The 25,089-nt window shown below is 47.5% G+C and overlaps 1 protein-coding gene across 1 annotated transcript in view; it reads left to right on the forward strand.

The window, feature by feature from the left end:
• GNS (glucosamine (N-acetyl)-6-sulfatase) overlaps positions 1–24,250 on the forward strand; it is a 465,071-nt gene extending 440,821 nt beyond the window's left edge. The window contains exons 14-15 of the mRNA XM_069629767.1: positions 11,775–11,947; positions 24,160–24,250. Coding sequence (XP_069485868.1) covers positions 11,775–11,925 — 151 coding nt within the window. The 3' untranslated portion in view covers positions 11,926–11,947; positions 24,160–24,250. The remainder of the gene's footprint in view (positions 1–11,774; positions 11,948–24,159) is intronic.
• The last annotated feature ends 839 nt before the right edge of the window (positions 24,251–25,089 follow it).

Below are 25,089 nucleotides of genomic sequence, written 5' to 3' on the forward strand. Positions count from 1 at the left end.
CCTTTACACTGCTCTCTACGTGCTTTTCGTGTGGTGCGTGTGTTTTCCATCCGTTGGGGTTCACACGCTATTACTTCACAGCGGGTGTTGGCTACGCCTTCTACACGCAAAGCAGACGGTGAGTGGTACCCCGCTCACCCCCAGGCCCGATCGCGTGAAAAAGTTCACGCGAACCCCTGAAATACACGTAGCACGCTCCCCCAGGCCCGATCGCGTGAAAAAGTTCACGCGAACCCCTGAAATACACGTAGCACGCTCCCCCAGGCCCGATCGCGTGAAAAAGTTCACGTGAACCCCTGATAAACACGTACCCCGCTCACTCGCGTGTGTAACTTCCCGCACACCCCCGAATTACACGTGCCCCGCTCAATCGCGTGTGTGAGTTCCCGCGCGCCACTTTTTTGATGCGCTGGGACTCTACCGCCTGCCTTCGTGTGGCGGATGTGTTTCAGCTTGTGCGTGTCTTTGGCTGTGCGTGGCTTTGCCCTATTCGATTCCATGAATATGTGTGGTTCGAGTGCGTGTGGGCGTTCCGTCTGCTTCCCTGCAGTACATCCCCAGTTAGGCCCTTATTTTCGCGCGTTGTTCCCCATTCCGCGCGTTACGCCCCGTGTCCCGCCCACTTTCTGGTGTATGCGCTGAGGTTGTGCGCGTCGCGCACGCCTTTCGGGATGTTGCAGTGACTTGTGCGCCATGCACAGGTTTGGCGCACATCCCGCGATGAACACGCGCAGGCACTTCCATGAATTGCACACGTGCGCATGCGCCTGTTTTTTTCCGCTTGCGCCTGCTTGCGCGAGGATTTTCGGCGCACGTTTGTTCCATGAATCGGCCCCTAAATGAAACCCTAAATTAATGATAAACCAACGTAAACAGGAGGTCCATTACCTTTCTAGGGTCGACCTAAACAAAAGTCCTAGAGAGACAAGTCAAATCTGGAATCTGCGGCTACAAAATATTCAAGTCGATGAAAATGAAGTCAATTTAATCCGCACTAATGTAATGAAATTATTCAGGTGTGTTCCCATATTACGGACCATAACCTCTGAAGACAAAAAGATCGTAGACTATCCTACAGAGAAAACCTCTGACCAAGTATTACTGCATATTGCTTCGACTGCCGTGCGAAATACGATCTTGCAAGCTACTGACGAATTGCTTGCTTTTGGATTCGACATGACGCTGGAACCAGACAAGGCAACCATGAACGCAAAAACTTAACGACTACCATCAGCAGAAAACTTGACAGCTAAACAAAGATGCATTGCTTTGAGGAAATCACTGGCTTATTCCCAAGCTCATCGAAACAAGGAGCCTCTCGGGAGGAAACGTCCAGCATGAGACTTGAAAATCACAAAAATCGAGAATTTCGTCAATAATCATGATTGGTAGTGCATGAAACCCCACGCATAATCCTATCATGGAACATGCAAGGGGTTGTGCATTTATTTAACTATTTCATGGTGCCAATGGACAACGTTTTTGCGGCCTGTTTACAAAAAACGTGGTTGCGCGACGTGCAAATGAGAGACGGCTTCAGAATTTTCTTAAATCCTGCTGAAAAGAACAGGCCGTACTCGGGACCTTTAAAGCTGCTAAAAATAAATCACTGGCAGACACCCCTGGAGTCGTGAAACCCGAATCCATTGATTCAAGGCACGATCATTCAGACCAAAGCTTTGGAAAATTTCAGACGCAAAAATCTGCTGTTACTAAATGGATACTGGAACCCAGCAAAGATTAGTACCAAGACCTTTATAAATTCAGTTATACATCTTATTGACGACACAATATTGACATATAACAACTTGTCAATAATATGCTGTGGTGACCTGAACTGTCATGGTTCGAATATGACTTGAGAAGCCAAATAAACAAGCGAATTCCAGAAAATGGACTATCTGAGGCCGGTCATGGTCTGCAGCATTGGGAATAAGAAACTGCACTATGCTGAATGGCACTAAGCACTTTGCCTTTTTATATACAAGAAGCCCTTAAATGAACCGCAAGTGACTATTGTCAACAATGGCACCCCATGGGAAGTAAAATCATTTTAGGGCTACATCAAAATGGCAATACAAAGGCTAAAAAACTCAAGAGTTGCAGGGCCCGACTTGATCTCAAATGTGATGCTGAAGAAACATAAGAAAATGTGGGCACAGTTCATCGTGAGCCTATTCACCAGATTATCGGCAACTATATCAATTCCGGAATCTTAGCTAAAGGCTGTGACAGTGCCAGTTTACAAGAAGGGCAATCGGGAATATCCCTCGAACTGTCGCCCAATTGCCCTTCTAAATAGTCAAAATCTTTGGTTCTTTCTTCCGTCAGAGGTTAGCAGCATGGGCTCAGCGAATTAAGATCACGGATATTCACCAAACTGGCTTCACCGCAGAAGTAGGCATCGAGGCAAACCTACTAATGCTGAACATCTTAAAGTTGGAAGCACTAATGATGAAAAAAAAGCTGTACCTTGCTTTCATTGACATGAGGCAAGCTTTCGACAGCATAAATCGAGGGAAATTATGGTTGAAACTGCCTCAGTGGAAGTGCCAAGCATCATTGTTAGAACCAATAATGGCCCTTCATGCAAATACATCCATACAAATAAGAGTAAATCAACAAGATGATCTGTCTGAAATAATAAAAAGCGAGAAGGGGGTAAAGCAGGGATGCCGTCTGTTATGTTAAGTTATTTGTATCGGACCTTCCAATGCAGCTTGATCAAGAGCACTGCTTTTCCCCAAAACTAAATGGAGTTCCAATAAAATGTATTACCTATGTAGATGACATGGTCCTGATAGACCGCACCCAGATCAGACTACAACGCTTGTTAAACAAACTGCATGCGTATCTGAACGAAAACAACCTCAAAATAAATACAGCAAAAACAAAAATAATGAGCATTGGTTCATCTGATTAAAAAAAAAAGGCTTTCTGATGGATGATTGCTATTGCACCCTTGAGCTCAGTGACCTCAATAAGATATCTAGGCATCACATTTAATGACTCACTATGTGAACTCCCTTGGAATAAAGACCTCATGAATCGGATGCTAAAGTTTGGGCTACAAGGTGCCAAAATATACAAAGAATATGGAAAATTTACGATTGCCCCTGTTATGACCTTTTATCGCCAAAAGGTCGTTCTGGCAATTGTATTTGGTGCTGAAGCAGGCTGGAACATCGAAAAGAACTACTGGCAAAAACTCGAGGGTTGTTTTTGGCACAGAGTCTTAAGGCTGCCCCATTACATCTTAATGATGACCCTGAGACACGAACTGGCCTTAAATTCTTTGCATACAACGGTATTAGGGAAATCACAAGCTGCAATGAGAAAAATGCATCTAAGCGTATCAATTCCAGCCTATCAGATATTTGAAACTGGAAATGAGAGAATGCAAACCACATTGCTGCAAGCTTGGAAAAGCAAGCTACATGCAATTTTGGACGTCGCTGGTATAAGTAAACCAGATTTGCTTGATTCCGCACAATTAGCCAAGAAGAAACTTGATATCTGGTGCTCGATTATTAACCTAGAAAAGCGTGGAAACTCAAAACAGCGCTCCCTCTAGGAGTGGGTGGAAATAAGCCAAAACAACAACCAAGATACCTGTTGCACTGCCCATCACAATACCATCGGGATCAATTCTTAAGATTCAAACTAAATGCTCTACAAACAAAAGAGATGCTCCGGTTAAGGCAGAATAAAGAAACAATTGATAATCAATGTCGATTCTGTGGCATTGCAGCGGAATCCCTAAAGCATTTGCTAATAATTTATTTTAAAGTATTTTTATTAAGATTTTAAACGAGAGTTACATACTGAATAGTCATATTGTAAAATAGCATTTATCAGTGGAAGGACGGGAAGGTGGGAAAGATGGATTATCATGAGGTTTGGTGCCAAACCTGTGTCCAGGGTTTGTAGGTAGACTGGCTTTCGTTCACGGGAGTTTGTCATCAGACAGATGAAACATGTCCCATATCAAGGATTTCCAGGCTTCGTAGGTTCTAACTGGGCCTTCCACAGTCTTGATTATTCCTTCCCCCATAGTATGGTTTCCGCTTCTGACCAGTGTTCTAGGTCTTTAAGCCATTTGGTGTTGCAGGGGCCGGTCGGAGATTTCCAAGTCATAGCGATTGCTCTTTTGGCCAGTATACAGGCCAGGTCCATGAATTTGGCGATGTGCCTGAACTTGCTTATCCTCGGATAGGATCCCAGCAAACATTCCTTCAGATGCCACTTGTTTGATTCTAGCACAAAAGTGCTGTATCTTTGGGCAGCTCCAGAACATTTGTGCTATTTCTCCCTCCTCTGAGTTGCATCGGGGTCAAAACGGGAGTGGGGGTCTGCTGAATTTGGCGATTTTGCTGGGGGTCATGTATGTCCTGTGGAGAACGTTTAGTTGGATTAATCTGAATCTCGCGTTTCTGGACACTTCTCTGGGAAACTACAGGATTCTCCCCCATTCCTGTTCTGTAAGGCTTATCCCCAAGTCCGTCTCCCATGAGTTCTTTAGGGTGTCGCTCTTGGGATTAGGTCTGTCTGTGAGCTGGGCGTATATCCTAGAGGTGGACTTCCAGCTGTCTCCAAGGTTGTGCAATAGGGTCGGGTTCGGGTTCGCTTCCGGCTCCTCTGGCCATTCGCTCAATTTTTGTTTCGCCACTTCTCTGATTTTCCGGTAACAGAGGTATTGGCCCTTGGGGAGGCCTTCGTTGATTTCTAGGGAATCAAACTTTCGGAAGGAGTTTTCATCATACATATCTCCCCAAGTGTAGATACTGTGCCTTTCCCATAGCCTTGTGAGCGCTAGTTCATCTTTGTTGGAGCAGACGTCGGCAATCATTGGTGTTTCTGGAGAGTATGGGTTCTCTGTCTTCTGCAGCTTCAGTGCTCTGTCCCATATTTTACGGCCAAGCTGAACAAGCAGGGGAGCTTTCGCAGGCTGCTTCCATCAGACCCAAAGGATCTCCTTCAGTCGGACCGGAGCTATTAGCTGAGTTAGGAGGCCAGTCTCTGAGGTGGAATCATCTGCTAGCTATTTAGCCACGAAAGTGAGTTGGGCAGCCAGGAAGTATCTTTCCAAATCCAGAAGCTGAACCCTGCCTACTTTGTATGGTAACATCAATCTATCCAGGGCGAGCTTGTGTCTGGAGCTTCCCCACACCAGGTCTTTTAGCAGTGAGCCCAGCAGCCAGAAAAAGGCAGCCGAGATGTAATAATTGTTTTGGAAGAAGTACTGGAAGCGTGGTAGCACTATCATTTTCGAGATGGCCACTTGGCCCATCATTGACAGTGGGAGCTTGGTCCAGAACTTCGTGGATTTTCTGAGCCTTTGTACTGCCAACAGGGTGTTGCTCCCATGTGTCTGTTCGGGGGCGTGCCAGGTGTTGATGCCCAAGTATCAATGTGTGTGGTTCCCAACATATCCCGACTTCTGGGAGTGCAGATTTTATGGGCCTGACCAGTCCCGCCAGCGGGAATATGCAAGACTTCTCCGGATTTAATGATATTCCTGAAACTCTAGCAAAGTTTCTTAGTACCTCCAGAATTGTAGGTATGTTGAGTTGCGGATCCCTTAGGTAGAGTAAGACATCATCCGCGTATAGCAAGATCACGTGGTATAGGCCACCAATTTTTATACCTGCATCAAAACATTGCTTCCTAATGTATATTGCCAGTGGTTCCAGCCCCAGGATGTATAACATCGGAGAAAGGGGACATCCCTGCCTTGTGCCCCTCTGTATGTCCCCATGGCGCCGACACCATCCTTCCGGTTTTAACCCTGGCCACCGGTGCCTTGTAGAGGATCTCATCCCAGCGGATGAAGTATTCGCCCAGGCAGAATTGTTTCAGGGTAGTCAGAATCCACTCCCAGTAAATGGAGTCGAACGCCTTAATGGCGTCCAGGGAGACTAGTGCGTACGGTTCCTGCGAGCCTGTTGTTTGTGCTATGATATGCTGTAGTCTACGCTGTTGCTGTTATACTGCAGCACGGGACAAACCCATTCTGATCGCTGTTTATCAAGGTCCCAATAACTCTTGATAATCTGTTATCAAGTATGGTCGTAAGAATTTTTATATCCTAATTAAGGATGGCCATTGGCCTGTAGGAACCACACTCGGATGTCGGTTTCCCGGGTTTGGGTATGGGGATCACTAGAGTCTCGTACATGCTGCTTGGTAGTTTCCCAGTCTTGAAGGCTTCCTTGTAGACCTTGTGTAGAGTTGGAGTTAGTTCGGCTGTGAATGATTTGTAGAATTCTGGAGGTAGCCCGTCGCTCCTGGGGGTTTTACAGGTGGACAGAGCTTTGTTCGCCTCCTGAATATCCTCGATTGTTAGCTCTTGATTTAATGCGTTCCGCTGGGCTTCTTCTATTGTGGGGAGACCGATCTCCTCCAGCGTATCGTGGATATCGTCCTGGGAATGATATAGTCATGGCTGTATAGATGGGAGTAAAAGTTTCTGAATCCCTTTTTGCATTGTGTGATTTCGAGGAGTGGGAGTTTTGGGTTCTCTTTCTTAAACAGCCACGAAAGTAGCCTGCCTGGCTTATCCCCCTCCGAGGTGGTTTTTGCGATATAGTCAAATTTAGCCAGTCTGGCCCAGGCTTCCTGGCAGTCTTTCCTTGTTGTGGACATTTCCATTCCGAGTTCTTTAGACTTAGTGGTCATGGCCTCCAGTCGTTTGATCTTCTCCTCGCCGCCCCCCAGTTCTTTCTTGAGGGTTTTCCAGATCCCGCCGGCCCTGGCTATGACCTCTCCTCTTATTACTACTTTCAGGGCTTCCCAAATGATGCTCCATCTGTCTACACATCCCACGTTGTTGTCCATGTATTCCGTTATTTTGTCACGTAGCCCCTCCGTGAATGCCGCATTGGTCACGGCGTCTGCTGGCATCCGCCACATCAATATGGGTGGTCTAGGACCCTTTGGCTTCCATACCATAAGGAGCAGAGAGTGGTCAGATATAGTTCTACCTAAGTAGGAGGCGGAGTCTATTTGGGGGCGGTACCCTTTGACAATCAATAGGTAGTCTATACGAGTGTATACCTCATGTGGGGCTGAGTAGTATGAGAATTCCCTACCTTCAGGATGCAGATCCCTCCACACCTCCGACAGATCCAGATCTCATATGACTTTACTTAAGACGGAGGAAGGTTGGCTGGTCGGTTGCGTCGGAGGGCCAGACCTGTCGAGGGTAGGATCATGAAGGCAATCAGTCGCCTCCCGATATGAAAATGCATTCTCTATAAGGAGCTAACTTCAGTTGTAGTTTGGCTAGGTACGCCGCAGTTGGGGAGGTCTGAGTTGATTAGGCACACCACACATTGTTCAATGCTTCCTCGGAGTATGAGGTATCTACCCTCGGGGTCCACCTCTTTAGACAAGAGTTTGAAGGGTAAATTTCCGCTTATCCATGTGTGCACTCCTCTGGCGTACTTGGAGTATGTTGCTCCGAAGCCCTGTCCCCCCCCCCCCACCAGCCTGGGATCCGAGAGTCTATCTCAGGGTGATCCTGCCTTGTGGACTCGGGACAGGGGTCATGGTGCCTTCTCCTCCCCAACCGCCAGGTTGTTGTGTTCAAGCCACATGGTGGCCGCCACCGCCAGTGATTCCAGAAAAATTGCTCTGCCTTTGTATGTTATCTTGAGCCTTGAGGGATACATTATCATGTATTTGATGTTTAGCTGGCGCAGTCCGGGCTTAATTGGGATGAAAGAGTTCCTCGCCCTTTGTACTAGGGGCTTGTAGTCCGGGTAGATGGCAATCCTGGCGTTGCCTCTGTTGATTAACCCCTCCCCCACCCCACCCTCACACGAGAAGTGCAGCACTGCTTCCCTGTCTTGGAAGTTGAGGATTCTGACTATAATTGCGCATGGGTGGGAGCCAGGCGGTGGTTTCTTCTGTAGGGATCTATTTGCACGCTCGACTGCAAAGCCTTGCGAGAGGTGGGCTGCGCCTATCTCTTGTTGTATAAGGGTCTCTATGAAGTTGGTAGGGTTGGGGCCCTCCATTGCTTTGGGAATTCCGAGTAGGCGCACATTATTTCGTCTGGAGCGCCCTTTGGCGTCTTCGGCCCTCTCTTCTAGGAACTTGTTGCGTTTCTCAAGTTCTTGGACTCTGCCTTGCATGTCTTTGAGGATCTCGGTTGATTCCTTTTGCGCTGTCTCTGTGGTGGTCACGCAGTCTGTAAGGTTGCGTAGATCTTGACGCATCAGCATCATGTCTGCCTTCACCTCCCCTATTTTAGTGTCAATGAAGGAGCGTAGGCTGCGGATGGGCTCTAATATTTGGTTGTCCTCATCATTCTCACCAGATGTTGTGGGTCCCGTGCTGGGCCCCTTGGCCTGTTGGTCTGGTTCTTTGGGCTTGCCTGCGCTGAATGACTCCATAATGGTGTTTTTGGTTTTGCCTTTGGAGTTCGGCATGTCAGTTTGTGGTGTGCCGGCCTGCCTGGAGGATGGGGTCTGGACTCAAAGCACGGGTCGCAGGTAGCCACTCCAGGCAAGATTCTTGTGTGCGGCGGGGGGAGGTGGGGGTGATACCAGATGATTATGAAGTGCGGAGCGGAGGGCCGTCGGCAAGCATTGGCACCTGCCAGTTGGTGATCGTCGGCTGTATCTCAGCTCTCTATTCCTCTGTGCAAGATTCTTGTCGCAACAACGCCATCCCTGGTCTTCCTGCTGCAGGAGGCTGCGTGCCGTTGTATACGGTTTTGATCTCTGGTGTGGGGGGTCCGAGGACGCCCCTGGAGTCGCTATTAAGCGCTGGTGGACCAAGTGTTCGGGGGCAGGTTTGTCGTCTGGTACGGTGTCCACGTGAGGGTTAGGTATTGCTTATGCCCCGGAGGTTGTCACCAGTGCTCTGATGTTGCTTGGCGGCTCTTGTGCGACAAAAGAAGACAAATGTGAAGTTTCCCCTGAGGAACCTGGGTCTGTGGTCAACTTTGTTCGCTTTCGGATGCTCTGGCGGGAACCCCATCCCCCGTATGGTCCTGGAAACAGTTTGTGGCCGGATGCTGGTCTTCTGCTCCCCGGGTGTAGATGATTGTGGAATTTGGGGCGGAGGGCCCGGGCGTGTGGGGTAGTTATTAGCAATGTCCTGCGTTATCAGTGCAGGGTCCAGTTCCCCAATGTGATGGTTTCCATTGCGGTGACTTTGTATTGATGGTGCTGTTTAGGGAGCAACTGCTGTTGCGTAAGCGCGTAGATGCCTGCAAGACAGGCCTTGAAACACTCTTGGATCTTGGAGTCGTCCCCGAGGGCCAGTGACCAGGGTGCCCAGGTTTGATGGTGTCTCGCACTATGGCGTTTGTGTGGGAGACGGGGTTGTGTTGCCCCGTGTGCGAGATTCTGAGTTGTGACCTGCAGTTCAGGATCTTTGGGGCATTTTGTAGTTGTTGGTGGTTGGTCTTTGTAGGTGTCAGACCTATTTGATGGCCCAGGATTGACGGATGGAGGTCTGCTCCTATGTATGCTCCGGTATGTGCCCTTTTCTGGGTACAGGGGGTTGTGTGAGGCGGAGTGTGGGCCTGCTCCCTTCCCGGGGGATAGTTCCACCTTACTTGAGTGCACAGGCTCTCACTTGCGGTCCAGGCCACGCGGTCCTGACAATTCGTAGGCCCCCTCCTTTATTGTACAGTGGGTGAAGGCAGCCTGGCATCCAGGTGGGCTGTGCAGCCAAGTGCTGGGGCGATCCGGCGGCCTCCCATGCGCCCTCTGTCCTCTGAGGACGGCTCGCCGCCGAGGCCGCAGGATCGGGGTGCCCGCTCCGGATTGTTTCATGTGCTGGGTTCCAGCTGGTGAGCCAGGTGTTTGCTCGAGTCCCGCGGGAGGGCCGCCAGGGGTCCAAGTTTGTCGGGCGGGCCCCTGCTGGATTCTATATGTCCTCCTTCCTCGCTCTGCTCGCGGGGGGGGGCCACCGGAGGTTTTAGGCTCACTGGTCCGCTCCTCGTTACCCGCGGCCCGGCACCCGCCCAGGGCGCACAGATGGTGCTTCACGGTGAGGGGGGCACCAAATGGAAGTTGGGTGATGACCTCCAGGGGGCGAGGGCGCTGGGTCCCCGCTGTCTCCCCGCACCACCACCACCACCAGCCGTGCGTGGTCTGGCACCAGCCGAGGCCACGCGGTTTTTGCTACATGGCGGGGGGGGCAAAAGGGTGCCAAGTGGGGGCACCGAGGGCCCGGTAGCCGGGGTCCATCCGCTATCCCACGCTGCCAGTTCTGGAGCAGTGTTTAGCGCTGCATGTGGCCCCTCCTCCCTCTCGGGGCTAAAGCGCTGCTGCGGCCTCCATTTTTGATCCCGGGGGGGGGGGGAATCAGGTTTCGAAGGCTTCGGTCATGTATATGCTGGCTCTGATTTTTGTCGAACTTGATGCCAGAAGGTGTGGGAACGGTTGCTGCAGGCTGGCAGGCGCTTCTTGGGCAGTTTGGCGTGGATCTGGCCGTATTATCTGGAGGATCTATGGCAGGATCGGGCAGGAGCTTAAGGGAGACGTGTCCTCACTCCATGCTCCCAAGCCACGCCCCCAGCATTTGGTAATAATATGCACATGAACCATCACTCAGGGTACTTTACTTACATCTCGGAAAGTTTAAACCATTAGATGACAACATGGAAACATGGTGCCCATATGTTGTCTCTGGAACAAACATCAAGCTATCCTGCGCCATAATTGATTATTTGGACACTATATTAAGGAACGAGACCCTATAAACTTGAATTAAATTAGATTGGCCAAAATGACTATCTGCTTAAATTGAGGATTTCTTTGTTTTTCATTCCTAGTAGCTGAGAGAAAGGAAGACTGGATAAATAAATAAATAAATGTAACAAAAGTTTAATTAAGTTATTAAACTGAAGTTTGCAATAAAAAAAAATGTTTAAAAAAATGTAAAAAAAAATATTGGAAGGTCCGATTCCCGCAAACTTGAAACCTAATATTGAAAGGAAAGCAGCTCGAACAAGTCTCTAGAGGCCATGTGACATAATGACACCTACAGTACATAGGGCTAAAATCCTCTCAAATGCGAATCAGAATAGGCCAAAATGTGGTCTCTACACGCGTGCCCCACAGTTGGAGGATAACCATCCATTCCTCAGTGTGAAAAGATACAAGGTAGTGCAAAGTTGAAAGCTAAATGTCCTGGCCTGCGGCCAAGGGAATCTGAAATGGTAACCTTATTGGAACAAGTAGCACCTTGGTGTCATTCCCACCGCCCTCTTTTGTGCTCATGTGCTAGTAACCTTTCAAAAGCGCCAAGGCCGAGAAAGCCACCACTGACCAATCATCACCCCCGGTCCACGTTGCCTCAGACATTGTTGCATTGTCCGGTGATATAGTGCACAGATTACATTTTTTTACCTGTTGCATATTAGAAGTTGGTCTCAGACAGAGTTAGCAGATATTGCCTGACCAATGATTCCACTAACTCCTACATAAACCATAAATAGTTTGTTCCCTTAACCAACCTGTACCCGCTTTAGGTTTTTGCAATGCGACACATCACTTATGATGTTATTATCCTTTTTAAGAGTGTCAATCTTGGAGCTGTTAAGAGCTGTGAAGATTTGCCTAATGTTCGTGCTGTCCCTGTTTTATATGGGTATTGTTAAATTATTCTAGTTTTGAGGTGTGTGATTCCCCTTGGCCTGTCTGCTTGCTTATCCACAGGGGTCTTCCTGCCCCACCAATTCATGTGGTAGCAAAGGCTGGTATGCCAATGCCCTAATTAATTTACTGCTCTTTCCTGCTGCGCACCTGAAGGACTGCGTTGTGCCCTGTGAGGACCAGATACCTAATCACGCATGAATCGAGGTCGTCAGGAGCCTCCTTGGTGAAATTCCTGCCCGCTCCCCACGAGACACCCTGCAGGCTGGAAGGCATAGTGGCAGATTGTGGGAGGAGATGTTTCTGAAGGCTTTGACAGACCCACGGATGTAAGTATGAGAACATTAAACTGCCAAACAAAAGTGGGTGGGGGTCTGTTGTGTATTGTGTTTATGATGTGGTATTGACAGATTCCCTGTGGCTTAAGTTACGGAAGGGGGCGTCTTAGACTCCAAGGAGAGACACAGGAAGACGGGAGTTGGGTATTGTGGGGATTTGAGCGTGCACTCATGTTCTATATGCTTCTTAGCAACTGGCACCAGAAGAAGGGGGTGAGGTTAAGTGGCAGAACGGGTGTCTTCCAAAAGGAAGCTGTGAATAGGATTTGTAGGAGTGATAGGAGTAGTTGTGTTGCCCACGGTGGGGGCACGAAGATTGTGGTGAAATGACGATAGGAGGTCTTTTCTTTAGCAGTCTAAGGTAACAACTAGAGGTTGAAGCGTTAGCCCAAGGTAGGGGTAAAAAGGTGGGAGTGATCTTGATTCATGTTTGAGAAGCATGCATAGTTTTGGTTTGGCCTTAAGGGTGGAGTTTGGTGTATGGGCAGCATGTGTGGTGTACACACCAATTGGTGTTGGTGAAGCCGTGCAGGCTTGGGAAAAGGTTTGCAAAGTATTGAATTTTGAAGAACACAGATTTATTGTTGATAAGAAATTTGGAGAGTAATGAGGAATTGTTTGAAAAATCACGCTTTGAGGTCCGATAAGTATCGGCAGTCAAAAGAGTGACATGCCATCATGGAAGACACTCCCTTATACACCTGTGCAAGTCCCTTCTGCTGTATAAGGACAGGAATTTTAAATATAACGCGTAATGGACTGGCAAAACAGTTGGGAAAATGGTTAAAGCCTGATCCACGAAGGGCAGTCTTTCAAAATCTGGCGCAACACCTGACCATGTATTGACATGCTGCACATAAGGTAAAGAAGTTAAGTAACAGGTTAGCAATTTTGGAGCTATGGAAAATATTTGGGGTCGAGGTGGAAGACTCACCCAAGAGGGAGTGGATACTTGACCAGCACGTGATGGTGGGCGACGCGCCCACTGCTCCTCCTCCTCCTCTTCTTCTTCTTCCTCGCCAGAGCACCAACCCACCAGCAGAGGGAGAGGGATTTTATCCACTGAAAGAATTTAAAGCAGCGGCAGGCTACACTAAACATGCATATGTACCACCTGCATATAGTAGTGTAGATACACTAAATAGAGCCACACTGAGTAACCAGAAGCCAGGACACCCACACAATGAATGTAGCTGGCGCTGCAGACTGCAGGCGAAATTAGCAGAAAATTATGGAGGGGGGTGACGACTAGCTCCAGTGAATGGGTGGGAGGACGGATATTGCTTAAGCTCGATGGGACAAACCCACACGAAACCAAAGACAGAGAGACAGACGTGAGGGGAAACAGGACAAGAGGGACGAAGAGGCATGAAGGAGAAGGAAAGAGAACAGGAAAGGGCGATAGAAGAAGTGGAGGAAAGCGAAAGGAAATCCAAAGAGCGGCAGGAGAAGAAGAGAGAAATGGAAGAAGCAGTGAGAGAGAAGATGGGGAGAGACAGAGGGAAGCAGAAGACAATAAAAAGGGAAAAGGAGAAGAAACGAGAAAGGGAGAGCGGGTTTGAGAGACACAGCGGGTTTGAGAGACATAGCGGAAAGATGGTGAAAGACTTGTTAAAGAGCGTCTGCGCTGAGTGTAACGCTCACCTGGTTCCCTCGGAGGCGCGGGTCTTGGCTGGGCGGTGAAACCGTCTTCAAAGTTAGGCGTAGGGTCCGTCTGGCTCCCTGGTTTGGTCCCCTTCTCACCCAAAGCTTGACTTGGAGGGTGAGATGTCTACAAATGGAAAAGATCACGGGGTGTTAGTAGCTAGAAGGTTAGATGAAGTCTCTACCCCCCACACTCTCTCCCGTGGTACTCGGTTGCTAACTGTGCTCACCTTAAATAGGTGAATGCCGGGCTCTCCATCCTGCGTCTTGTGCAAGGGCTCTGGGTCCAGTTACTTCACTGGTTTTGGGATCAGCCTCTTGATTGCAGAGGGTAAGTAGCGAGCGATGCCGCCGTTAATTGCACGAGCGGATTTTGCATATATCAAGTCCTTAATGTCCTCTTTTAACGTCCCTTTCTTGCAGGGTTGGCTGAGAAGAAATGATGGCGAAAGAATGCCAAAGTTCGTGGAGGCACGTAAGTAGAAGGTCTGTGCAGGGCCTTTCAACGCACCTTAATGTCTCTCTCTTGCTTTCAGATGGAGAATGATGAAGGCGCCGGTGATGATGCCCAGGTTCGTACCGAGGCGCGAACAAGATGATGGAGAATAGGAAGGCACGTAAGTAGAAAGTCTGTTCAAGGCCTTTAAACACACCTTAATGTCTCTCTTTGCCTTGCAGGTAGCGGAGTGCGGTGCGAGCTGACTTTGGAGTGTACGTCGCAAAGGTAAGCCGTTCAGAAACAAAACGTTACTAACCAATGTTCTTTTGTCTTTGCAGGGCTCGATGGCGGAGAAAGGGTGCGGCGAATACCTTAGACGCTCCGGTGGATCGGGTAAGTTGAAGCGCTGACCTTGACTCTTCTAATCTGTGTTTTTTGTTGTTGTGCAGATGCTGCTGAAGACTGAAGAATGGATCCTCATCAGGTAAATCCGGAGATTTCGCGTTCACAGGAGCTGGAATGGAAGATTCCCTGGAGCTGACACGGTGAGCGTCCTGCTGCAGAATAACGCGAAGCACGTGGCACCAATCGGGTGTGGTTTAAATAGTGCACAGGAGTGCTTAAGCGTCTTCTTCCACAGCCTCGCCCAGGTAAGAAAAAGAGTTCCAGTTTCCAGAAGAGTTCCAGTCCTAGGGAGTGGTTCCAGCCCCACCCAGAAGAAAAGTAGTTCCTGCCAGAGGAGGATGAAGACTTCATCCTGTTGGTAAGGAAGCAGCATGGTCTGCTGCAGGTAGGTCCACCCAAGCACTTCTGAATTTGCTATGAGCCCGGCGCTTCTTGTGCCGGGACCAGTCTCCACAATGAGCCTGGCACCACCGGTGCCAGGACAAGGCCCAAAAGGTCCCTAAAGGGACTTGCTGGCGTCTGCAATGAATGTTATGAGCCTGCTTCCAAGGGCGTTGGGCTTCTCCTGACTCCTTGGAAGCAGTGGTCATGACACTGAGAGAGGGGAAAAGCAAGGAGCAGGAGAGAGAAAGGAGCTGGGACGTTTTAAAGAAATGGAAGAAATAATGAACCACCACATAGTTGCCGGCGAGGATGAGGGAGTAGGGATAAGAAGGAGGATTGGGACGCTATACCGAAGCAGGAGGGATAGTGGGGCTAACCTTAATGTAGCAAGGAGCACAGTGGGTTCTCCGCAGAGGAAGGAGTAGAGCTCAGGGGGAAAGGCAGCAGAAGGGCAACACAGGCAAATGTTTGTCAAAACGGTTGAGCTTTGAGGATGAAGAAGACGAGGGAAGCAAGCATAGATTTGGTACAACAGGGTCAGAGAAGTAAAGGGAGGAGAGTGAAGGTGAAGAACAAAAGTACGTAGTCCCTCCGTGGGAACAAGCCCAGAACGGGGTGAAAGAGGTAGACCGAGACGAAACAAAGTACTGACACAACAAATGCTCAAAGGGATGATCACACAGCTTAGGAGAGGTTACCTCATATGCTCAGAGATTAAGGGCATTACTGGGACGAAAGAGAGTGAGCATGACTCGGGCATTTACTCAGACAAAAGGCATAAACAAACCTGTAAGTAATGTAGAGTTGACGCAATTCCCATTGCTGGAGAAGGGGGAGGGCGACCACAATATATTCCATGGCCACAGATGGACAACGACAATTTGAGATGTAAATTGCCATCTGGTGCAGAAAAATTGATTTATGAGCTAGAAGATCTAACAGCAGGGATGACGTTAGCAGTGAGGGACAAAAAAATCTTGCTCGCTGCCCATTATTGGGGAGAGAGCCAATGACATTTGAGCACGGGGGGTGTGCTATTCTGGGGTGACGGCACACAACACAATGCATGACAGGGCACTTTTTATTAATTGTAGGGCAAATAAGGCTCACAAAATGAAGGAAGACTAGGACCCCATTGAAAATATTCAAGAGATCCAAGAGCATTGGCGCCTTGAGACTCATGAGCCATGGGACAAGACAGTAGCCTTTTTTTTTTTTTTAAATCATATCCTATGTCGGGGGTTGCCTGGGCAATTGCAAAAGCAATTGAAGAAACTAAGGGGGATGGAGGTGAAGCCATGGCCAGAGATTCAGTTAACTATAGTACACCGCTGTCAGTAGTTGCAAGAGGCCACTAGGAAGAAACATGAGGAAAGAAAGTTAGAAGAAGCTAAATTAATACAGAAAAGAATTTCAAAGTAGTCAATGGAAAGGGCTATTTTGGAGAGGGAGTGGATATACCAGACATGCAGAGATTTTGTTTAGACCAGAGATCCCCATGAACGAAGAGGAAGGACACATATTCCCACTAGAATTGGAAGCTGTCATAGAAAGGGAGCAGAGAGTAGTTCTTCATGAAACTGATGACGAGGGGAACGCATGGCAGGCAGTGATTGTTTTGACTCTCAAATTTCTAACTCCATGGATTATACCAAGAAATTGTTTGAGATTATTAGGGCAATCGAAAAACCTAAAGCTCAGACAAAACAATATATTCCTACTAACCTAAACTGCAAAGCTGTACAGAAAGCTTTTGCTAATAAAGTCCTTAAAGCACATTCTTGCATTGTTAGTAGTAAAGATGCTAATGCAAAATCCGTCTTTCAGACCCCTGCACATGAACCCCAGGTTCAACAAAAAACATTATTCTCATTTGAAGCCATAACAGTGGACTCCCTCGTTAAAACTTTGGCAAGTCGTGGGACGCATTTCTTTCAAACAGACGTTCTCCCATGAAAAAGTGTTCTAGAACACCCTGACGTATTTGCCCCTTTTGTGACTCGCTTCAATAACGCCTCGTTTTCTGACAATAATGTGCATGACCTTCTGAAAAAAGTGACTGTTACCCCATTAATAAAGAAACCTAATTTAGATCCTGCAATCCACTCTCTTAGACCCATCACAAATGTACCCTTTCTGTTGATGGTGGTCAATTTCAGAAACATCTGGAGGATTCAGATATAGGACACCCGCGGCAATCAGGTTTTAGAACTTCACACGGGACAGAAAGTGTGCTGGCTTGACCTGCAAACAGAAATGTTGAACATCATGGACGAAAGTAGGTCAGGGCTGCTGATGCTTTTGATCACTCCGCAGCCTTTGACCTTGTGGACCATACAACATGAATACAAAGATTGAAGGAAATTGGCATTTGCTCCACAAGAACAGTTGAGGACATTCCTGGGTAATAGAATGGCCAAGATTGTCTGGGGGAAACGCCTCCGTACCCCAAGGGGCATGCTTATCTCCTAATATTTTTAACATTTTCTGCCGTCTGTTACGTGATCTATTAGACTCCATCGGGCTCCACTTTACCAACTGTGCGCACAATACCCAGCTTGTTTTTGAGCTGAGTGGAGATTACGTTAAGGATGGTAACTTTGTTTCATCCGCATATGAAATGATACGAATCTGGATGGCAGAAAGCGGTTTGTGCTTTAAATGTAAGAAGACTGAACTCCTGGTTTTCGGGTCAGCCCAAGCAAGAGGAAAAATTGGAACCTCCTATGCAAGCTTTTGTATAGATCAACACCCCATAAAAACAGTGAATAAGGTTAAAACACTTGGTGTTACTATTGGGGCTTCACTTAATGCAGATGCTCAGGTTGTGAGTGTAATGAAAAACACTCAGTATTACCTGCGGCTTCTGCGCCTTTTGAAGCCTTATATCTCTAGCACTAACTGCGTTACTTTGGTCAGAGGTCGGGTCATGCCGAGGCTGGACTATTGTAATGCCTTGTTATGTGGAGCAAGCACGTCCTGTCTTAAAAAGTTACAGACCTTGCAAAACAATGTTGTCAGGGTTATAAAAAATGTCCCAAAACGGGAACATATATCAGCACATAGGAGAGGATTGCACTGGCTCCTTATAGAAGCTAGAATAGAGTTTAAGATCAACATCATGACTCACAAGTGCTTGTTTGGAAATGCACCAAGATACTTAAAAGAACGTATTACTATTCAGAATTCTACTAGGGCCACTAGATCTAAGGACTCGATGCGACTGACCTGTCCGAGAAGCAAACGGACAAAGGGCAAAGAACGATCGTACCCAGTGAAGGCAGTTTTGGCTTGGAATAAACTACCAAGAAGCCTGCGCCATGAGGAACATTTAGCTACCATCAAGAAAGCATTAAAGACCTTACTATTCTATTAGGATCTTTCATGGCTGGGTCTTTTCAGCCCCTTTGTTTTCTTTCCTCTTTTTCAATCTGTCTGATGCCTGGGGGCTAAGGTGCGTAATAAACAAACACAAAAAATAAATGTATAGATGAGGGGCCCAGACTGGCATATTGGACAGACGAAGAGTTGTTTCAGGACGATGAAGAGGATGTTGAAGTGTTGTTTTTCATAAGCATTAGTTATTGGATGAGAATTGTGAAAAGAGAAGTGCCAAAAAGGATGGCACTGATTAAAAAGAACCAATTTCTTGAGTGACCTGACCCAGGATCCCAGCGTGCAGTTGTAATTAGCCCCTATGAGGTTGGCCTATTGAAGTGAGTCAGGGCAGGGAAGATAAAGTTAAAGCCAGGAGCAATTGTACCACGAGTAAAGCAGTATCCCATGTCCAAAGCAGCATACTAGGTTATTTTTTAAACGGTTTTCACACTAGTGCAGCAAGAGAGATTGCTTCCCTAAAAATCCCAACGTAACACAGCTGTGTACCCAGTGAAAAAAGCGATTGCAAGGGAGAGAGGGTGTCATGGAGATTTATTCAGGATTTGCACCCCCTAAATAATATTGTGGAGGCAGAGTGCCCACTAATTCCCAACGTATTATGGAACATCCCATCCAGCACTACACATTTCACATTGATTGATCAGAAGAATGCATTCCGCTCGATCCCCCCTTCATGAAGAGTCACAAGACTTGACTTTGTTTTTGTACAGAAACAGGAAGTGGAAACATACAAGATTACCTCAGGGTTACTGTGAGTCACCTTCTATATTTAACAGAGTCCTCCAGATGGACTTGGGGGACGCACACGTTGACAGCAAAGTAGTTCAATATATGGACATCTTGGTGTGTAGTGAGATTGAAGAGCAGTGTCGAAAAGGACTCTGTACAGCTGATGACACTTTTGCCAGACAAAGGTAGACAAGGCTAAATTATAGAAACCCAATGGCACACCGACAACACAGAGAGCATCTGGGTATGAGGTGTACATCTTAAATCCAGCAGTCAAAGTAGTGAGATGCAGAGTAGTGAACCCAGCAATATTCGTAACAGTGCCAGTGGAAGAGGGAGACTACGTACATTACTGTGAAAAATACAGAGTACCAGAATGACATATCCCATGTTAGAGAGAATGCCCTCCAAGGGGGAGTGCTCTTTAATGACGGTTTAACAATTGACCAGAGCTCAGGGGAGACACACGCAGGGACAGCAGTTGTAAAAGTGAGACAGAATGGGATCTTTCAAGTAGTAGGTAGCGTGAGATTGCATTTACATTTTTCAGCACAAGCAGCAGCATTAGTGGCACTTACTGTGGCAGTTGAAGCACACGAAGATGGGGAGATCACAGTGTACTCTGACTCCGCCTATGTGACGTCAACAGTACATGCAGGACTGTCACGTTGGAAGAAGAGGAGCTCTGTGCACTTATTGAAAAGGCTCATCAATGCACTATAGTTCCCTTCGGCCATTGCCGTGGTGAAGTGCGCAGCATACATGAGGGGAAGGCCATAATTTCTCACAGCAACAAAGCTTCAGAAACAGAGGCCGAATGAGCAGCATACTTTCCTGAAATAACTGAGTTTGACACACCACCTACCGAATGCATGCAGGCACTCACGCAACATGGTAATAAAAGAAGGTTTTAACTCATTGCCTTGCGCACACATAGTGGAGCTGCAGGGACAAGTACCACCAGAAGAGCAGGAACTTTGGAAGAGTAGGGGATGTTCAGTATCACCCACCAACGTAATGTGGTGACAGTATAGCATCAGCAAGCCTGATATGTCCCTTACACTACTGAAAGTAGCATTAGAGCAGCTGCATCATCCGATCCATACAAGTAAAGACAGTCTTGCAGCACAGATTGCAGAAGATTGGTTTGCTCCAAACTTGGCAGAACACATTGCTGCCTTCATTTTCAATTGTATTGTCTGTCAGCAACTTACTGCAGGGCAAGTACTATTTAGAGGAGCAATGCCCTGTCCTACTTGACCTTTCCAAAATGTGCTTATAGACTATGTAGACATGACTCAAACTTGCAATGGCTACAGATATATGTGGGTAGTTGTATGACCATTTTAATGATTGATCGGAAACTGTCCATGCACCCACCCCAATGCCACTTGTGCTGCAATATTCCTTGTAAGAGAGGTGGTCCCACGATGGGGTGTGTGCAAAGGCCTCGGGTCCGACAACAGACCACATTTTGTGAATGAAGTGTTTAAGCACATCACAATCCTGCTGGGGACTAAACTTCCATGCCTCAATTGATGAATTATTCAACACTCTGCTTGCCATAGACCACTGACCAATATTCATCCCAGCAATCGTTCTGCTTCACCCAGTAGATGTGCAACTAAATGTCCCATAATGCACCTTGATCAGTCAAGTGGACGGTGAACCGTAGATGAAACCCTGAGCTCTTCAGTCCACCCAGTCCTACCCATATATCCACCCAAACTCCCATTGGGTGAGGGCGAGGGAGTTGCAGAGGAGCATTGGATGGAATGGTCACAGAAGAGCTGACCCTTGAAGATGAAAATCAGGAAGTGGCGGGCAGGCCCTGGGGATGGGAATGGTTCCCTCTGCCTTCCACCCGGACATGAGGAGTTCCCCTCTGCCTTTCACCCGGCCATGGGGAGTTCCCTCTGCCTTCCACCTGGCCCCGGAGAGTTCCCTCTGCCTTCCACCTGGCCCCGGGGAGTTCCCTCTGCCTTCCACCTGGCCACGGGGAGTACCCTCTGTCTTACACCTGGCCACAGGGAGTTCCCTCTGCCTTACACCTGGCCCCGGGGAGTTCCCTCTGTCTTCCAACTGGCCATGGGAATCTTTCTTTTCAATGCAAAAAGTCTACATTCAGACATAAAATAGTGAGATTTAAAGACATTTAAGTTTTTTTTTGTTTAAAACTATTTCATACACTGATCTGGCTCTATTCAAATATACCAACACTTTCCTAGATCCCACCATCAAACATTTGATTGAGAAATCAACAGCTACATACAAGATGGTCCATCCCAGCATCTTCCACCACATATTTCTATTTCTGTATATTTATTAAGCGCCAAAGCCCTTAGGCAAACAGGCGCTACACTGAAAAACATGGGACAGACATCAACAAACAATAATAAAACAGAATATGCCAAACGGGAGACCGCCATACAGTCCATTTAAAACCTCAGGTGACATGCAACGTGCCCTTTACTGCGATAGCCAGCATTTCTGCAAGCCACGTCCCACACATGTATTCCTCATCATTGATATGCCTAGAAGAAAACCAATGGCGCATCTGAGAGTTAATTGACACCCGGGGCCAAAATCTTGCAGGATTCTGAACTCTGGGGACTCAACTCTCAAGACCGCTGCTCCCCTTGCTACTTGCACCATTGAGAAATCCTCAAAAAGATGGAGGAAGACCCTTGCAGGGGAAGCAGGGGTCAAGTTATAGAGCTGTAGCTTGGAGCTAGACATTTGAACTGCAAGCAGACTTCTCCGTTTAGGATCAGGGTCGGATCGAGCCATCGGCCAATCAGACCATGGCCGATACAAAATCATGGAGGAGACCCGGGGGCCGGTTCCTGAAGCCCACGCAGGGCCGGTCTCCAGTGAAAGGACACTACCCCTGCGAAGCATGCTCAGTATGCCAGTTTACCCCCAAATTACAACAATTCCAAGTTGGAGAAAGAACTTGGACCCTGAATGATGTTTCAAACTGCAAAACCAACCAAGTGGTATACTGCATTGAGTGCCCATGCCACTTGCGCTACGTTAGGCAGACCATGCGTAATGTTGGCATACGGATATCTGAACACCGATCACGAATCCGGTGCAAAAACCTGACATCTCCTCTAGTACAACACTACATAGAGTATAAACATAGCACTCAAGACATCAAGTGGTGGATCATTAAATGGGTACGCAGCGGTCCAAACATCCAAGGCCGACTTTTAGACTTGGAATGCAGGTGGATACACAGATTGGACTCAGTTGCTCATAGCCTCAATGAACAACAACTCTTTCCGCGCAGATGACTGAGCAATGCAGTCATTCTCTGTCCAATGCATGCTACCTAGACTAATGCGCACTTGTGGTTCATGCACAAACAATGCATGATAACAGGAGAGACCTCAGGCAATCGATTTTTCTCCTTAAGTAGTCAGACCACCATAAAGGGAGCCCTCCAACACATAACATGCCAACCAGACTAATGATCAGTCACGGTTCATGCATGGACAGTGCATTACATCTGGAGAGCTCTCTAGCAGTCGACTTTGTACCAAGTACAGCAAGACCACCTTTTAGGGAGCCCCCATACACATCTTTCTCCCCAATCCAATAATGTTGGGCAGGTGTTATATACTTTCTCTCTCCTCCCTCGAGGAGCACGTGACCTATCTACTCTCTATACACTGGAAGGGACCACTCCCTCTATCCACCGAGGGACAACCATATAGGTGGTGGGGCGGATGCACGTGAGTAACTTTGCCGTTGGCAGAACGGGCCAAGGGTCTGCGCACACGGACGGGGAGTGGGCCTGGACCAATACAACCAATCATGGCCCGACACCTTCAGGACCATGATTGGAGGATGCATCACACACCCCATGGGGGCCTGCCAGGCTCCGCAACATGCACACTGCACGCGACACAGAGGATCGCGCGAAGTTAGGGCATCAAGCCAGGCATGTTTTTTAACTTGCCCTCTTTTCAGGCCCAACACGAAGATACATCTGGTGCAGCCACACTTGTTTAAAAGTATTCGGCTTGCCTAGCTCTAGCAACAGTTTCTGTTTCCGGACACCATACCTCACAGCAAATCAGGAACCAGAATTTCAAGTATCCTGATTGGGTGGGCGGCGCACATACCCTCCAACCCCTTCGGCTTCGCTTCACTGTAGTTGCAGCTCGGAAGCACCGCAGACGCTTGCCGCACGGCTCCGAGCATCAGCCTTTCAAACTCGGATCACATTTCTGTTCCGGCAGGAAGGCAGGAAGGCAGGACCACAGACGGGCCCCGGAATACAGCTGTGCCCTCGGCTGGGCGGGACACAAGACCAACAATAATCCTCCCAGGTAAAGCATGGCCGTACATGCATAGATACAGTCTCCACTACAATATAACTTCAGCTGAGTTTCAATATACAGTGAACAGAAGGTTGTCACACAGCCCTATCTCACGGCACCCCCTCTGTGTGTCTCTCTCCCGCCCGCCCCCATTACAGGACACACATGATGCTGTGTTCACCTTGGAACACGGACACGAGCCAAATGCTGCTGTGATTTGCAAGACTAAAGGACCTCACGGGATTCCAGGGACGTACCTCCAGCCCTTGGGTATTCCTCTCATAGAATCTTTATTCATTTATTTTTACTGAATGCACACTGGCAACATATCCAGTTCATCCCTGCTACTCACCTAAAATGGCCTCCAGATCCACCCTATGTAGTCCATTTCTGTACAAAGCATGAGGCTTTGGTTTTCTATTACGCATGCAATCCCATTACAGAGAACTTAGTACGCATTTAAAACAATGCAATCTTTTCTTGCTTTTCCACAGAGACAAACCAATCTGTCCCAAAGACGGAACCATGCACTCCAGCCGGGGAAGCGCGTCTATCCCCTGTTACAAACTGGTGAACAGTCCTGACAGCTGCAAAGTCCCAACCGGGGAGTCTGCCCACTCAAGAAAGTCTCCACAAGGTTTCTGTGGTGAGACATTTATTCAATACGCCCACCAGTCTACCAGAGGTAGTATTACCCTGTGTTTAGATTAGCCCCCCTCTTTTTGAATAATTGTCTAACCATTAATTAACTCTCCTTACGTATAAAGAATTTTTTCTTTACTAATTAGCCTAGACGTGTCCAGAAAGGAAACACAATGTCACCAAGAGGACATTAGACTTACTACTTTTTTCTCTTTGTTCTTTTACTATAGGGACCGATCACTCACCCTGAAGAAAGCGGCTAGCATGCATTAACACACTTCCCTCTGACGCAGCTGGAAGATGGATGATTACAGCCGCCGAAATGTCATTTTCACGCAAGGGGGACTATTGAACCTACTAGTTGGGGTTCTGTGACTTATATGGTTCATGCGATTTTCACACAATTGGTGGCGTGACCATCACCTTAACCCCTGCGACGTTGGCATCTCATAAAAACTTTTCCACTAAAGATGCATGGCAGATCAGTTTATGCACCAGATACCTTGAATCTGGGCACCTTTTAAGAACACAAGTTGTTGACAGGTGCACAATATGTGTTCATTCGCTTGCACATTTGGAATATCCATGTGCTCCGTTTATGTTTTATGTTGTGTTTTTTGATTTTTATTGAAACATTTATGTTCAAGCTTTATTCTTGACCTTTTTTTTTTCCTTCAAATCACACTAATCCAAGGATCATAATATGTTCGATATTGTTTTGTTTAATGACACCATTATATGTTTTGGCTTGAAATTTTGTTTATATATGTGTTTACAAGAAAACTTGATTTTTTGTTTCAATACAATTAATTTATATTCCTGATGTGTACGTGGGTTTCCTTCTTGGACAATTTTATGGGCTACTAACTTTGGAATACATTCCATTAGTAAAATTAATAAAGGTTGCCCGGCATAATGAATACGTTTTGCTCTATTTAATGACAAAATCGGGTTGAGCCTCTTCCCGTAGCAGTACTACCCCCTTCTGTATTACTTCATTTTTTTGCCCGAGTCTGCTACTTCTCACCACGGGCATACCGAATTTTCAGGTATGGGCTTCACTGTGCCTTCACACTTCAGGAACTGGCCCCCAAGGCCTCCGCCTTGCCGCCGGACGGACGCAAGTTGCAAAGGATCTGTAAGTAACTTACAGATCCTTT

The sequence above is a fragment of the Ambystoma mexicanum genome, chromosome 12 (assembly GCF_040938575.1).
Source record: "Ambystoma mexicanum isolate Mex_15411 chromosome 12, UKY_AmexF1_1, whole genome shotgun sequence".
NCBI classification, from domain to species: Eukaryota; Metazoa; Chordata; class Amphibia; order Caudata; family Ambystomatidae; genus Ambystoma; species Ambystoma mexicanum.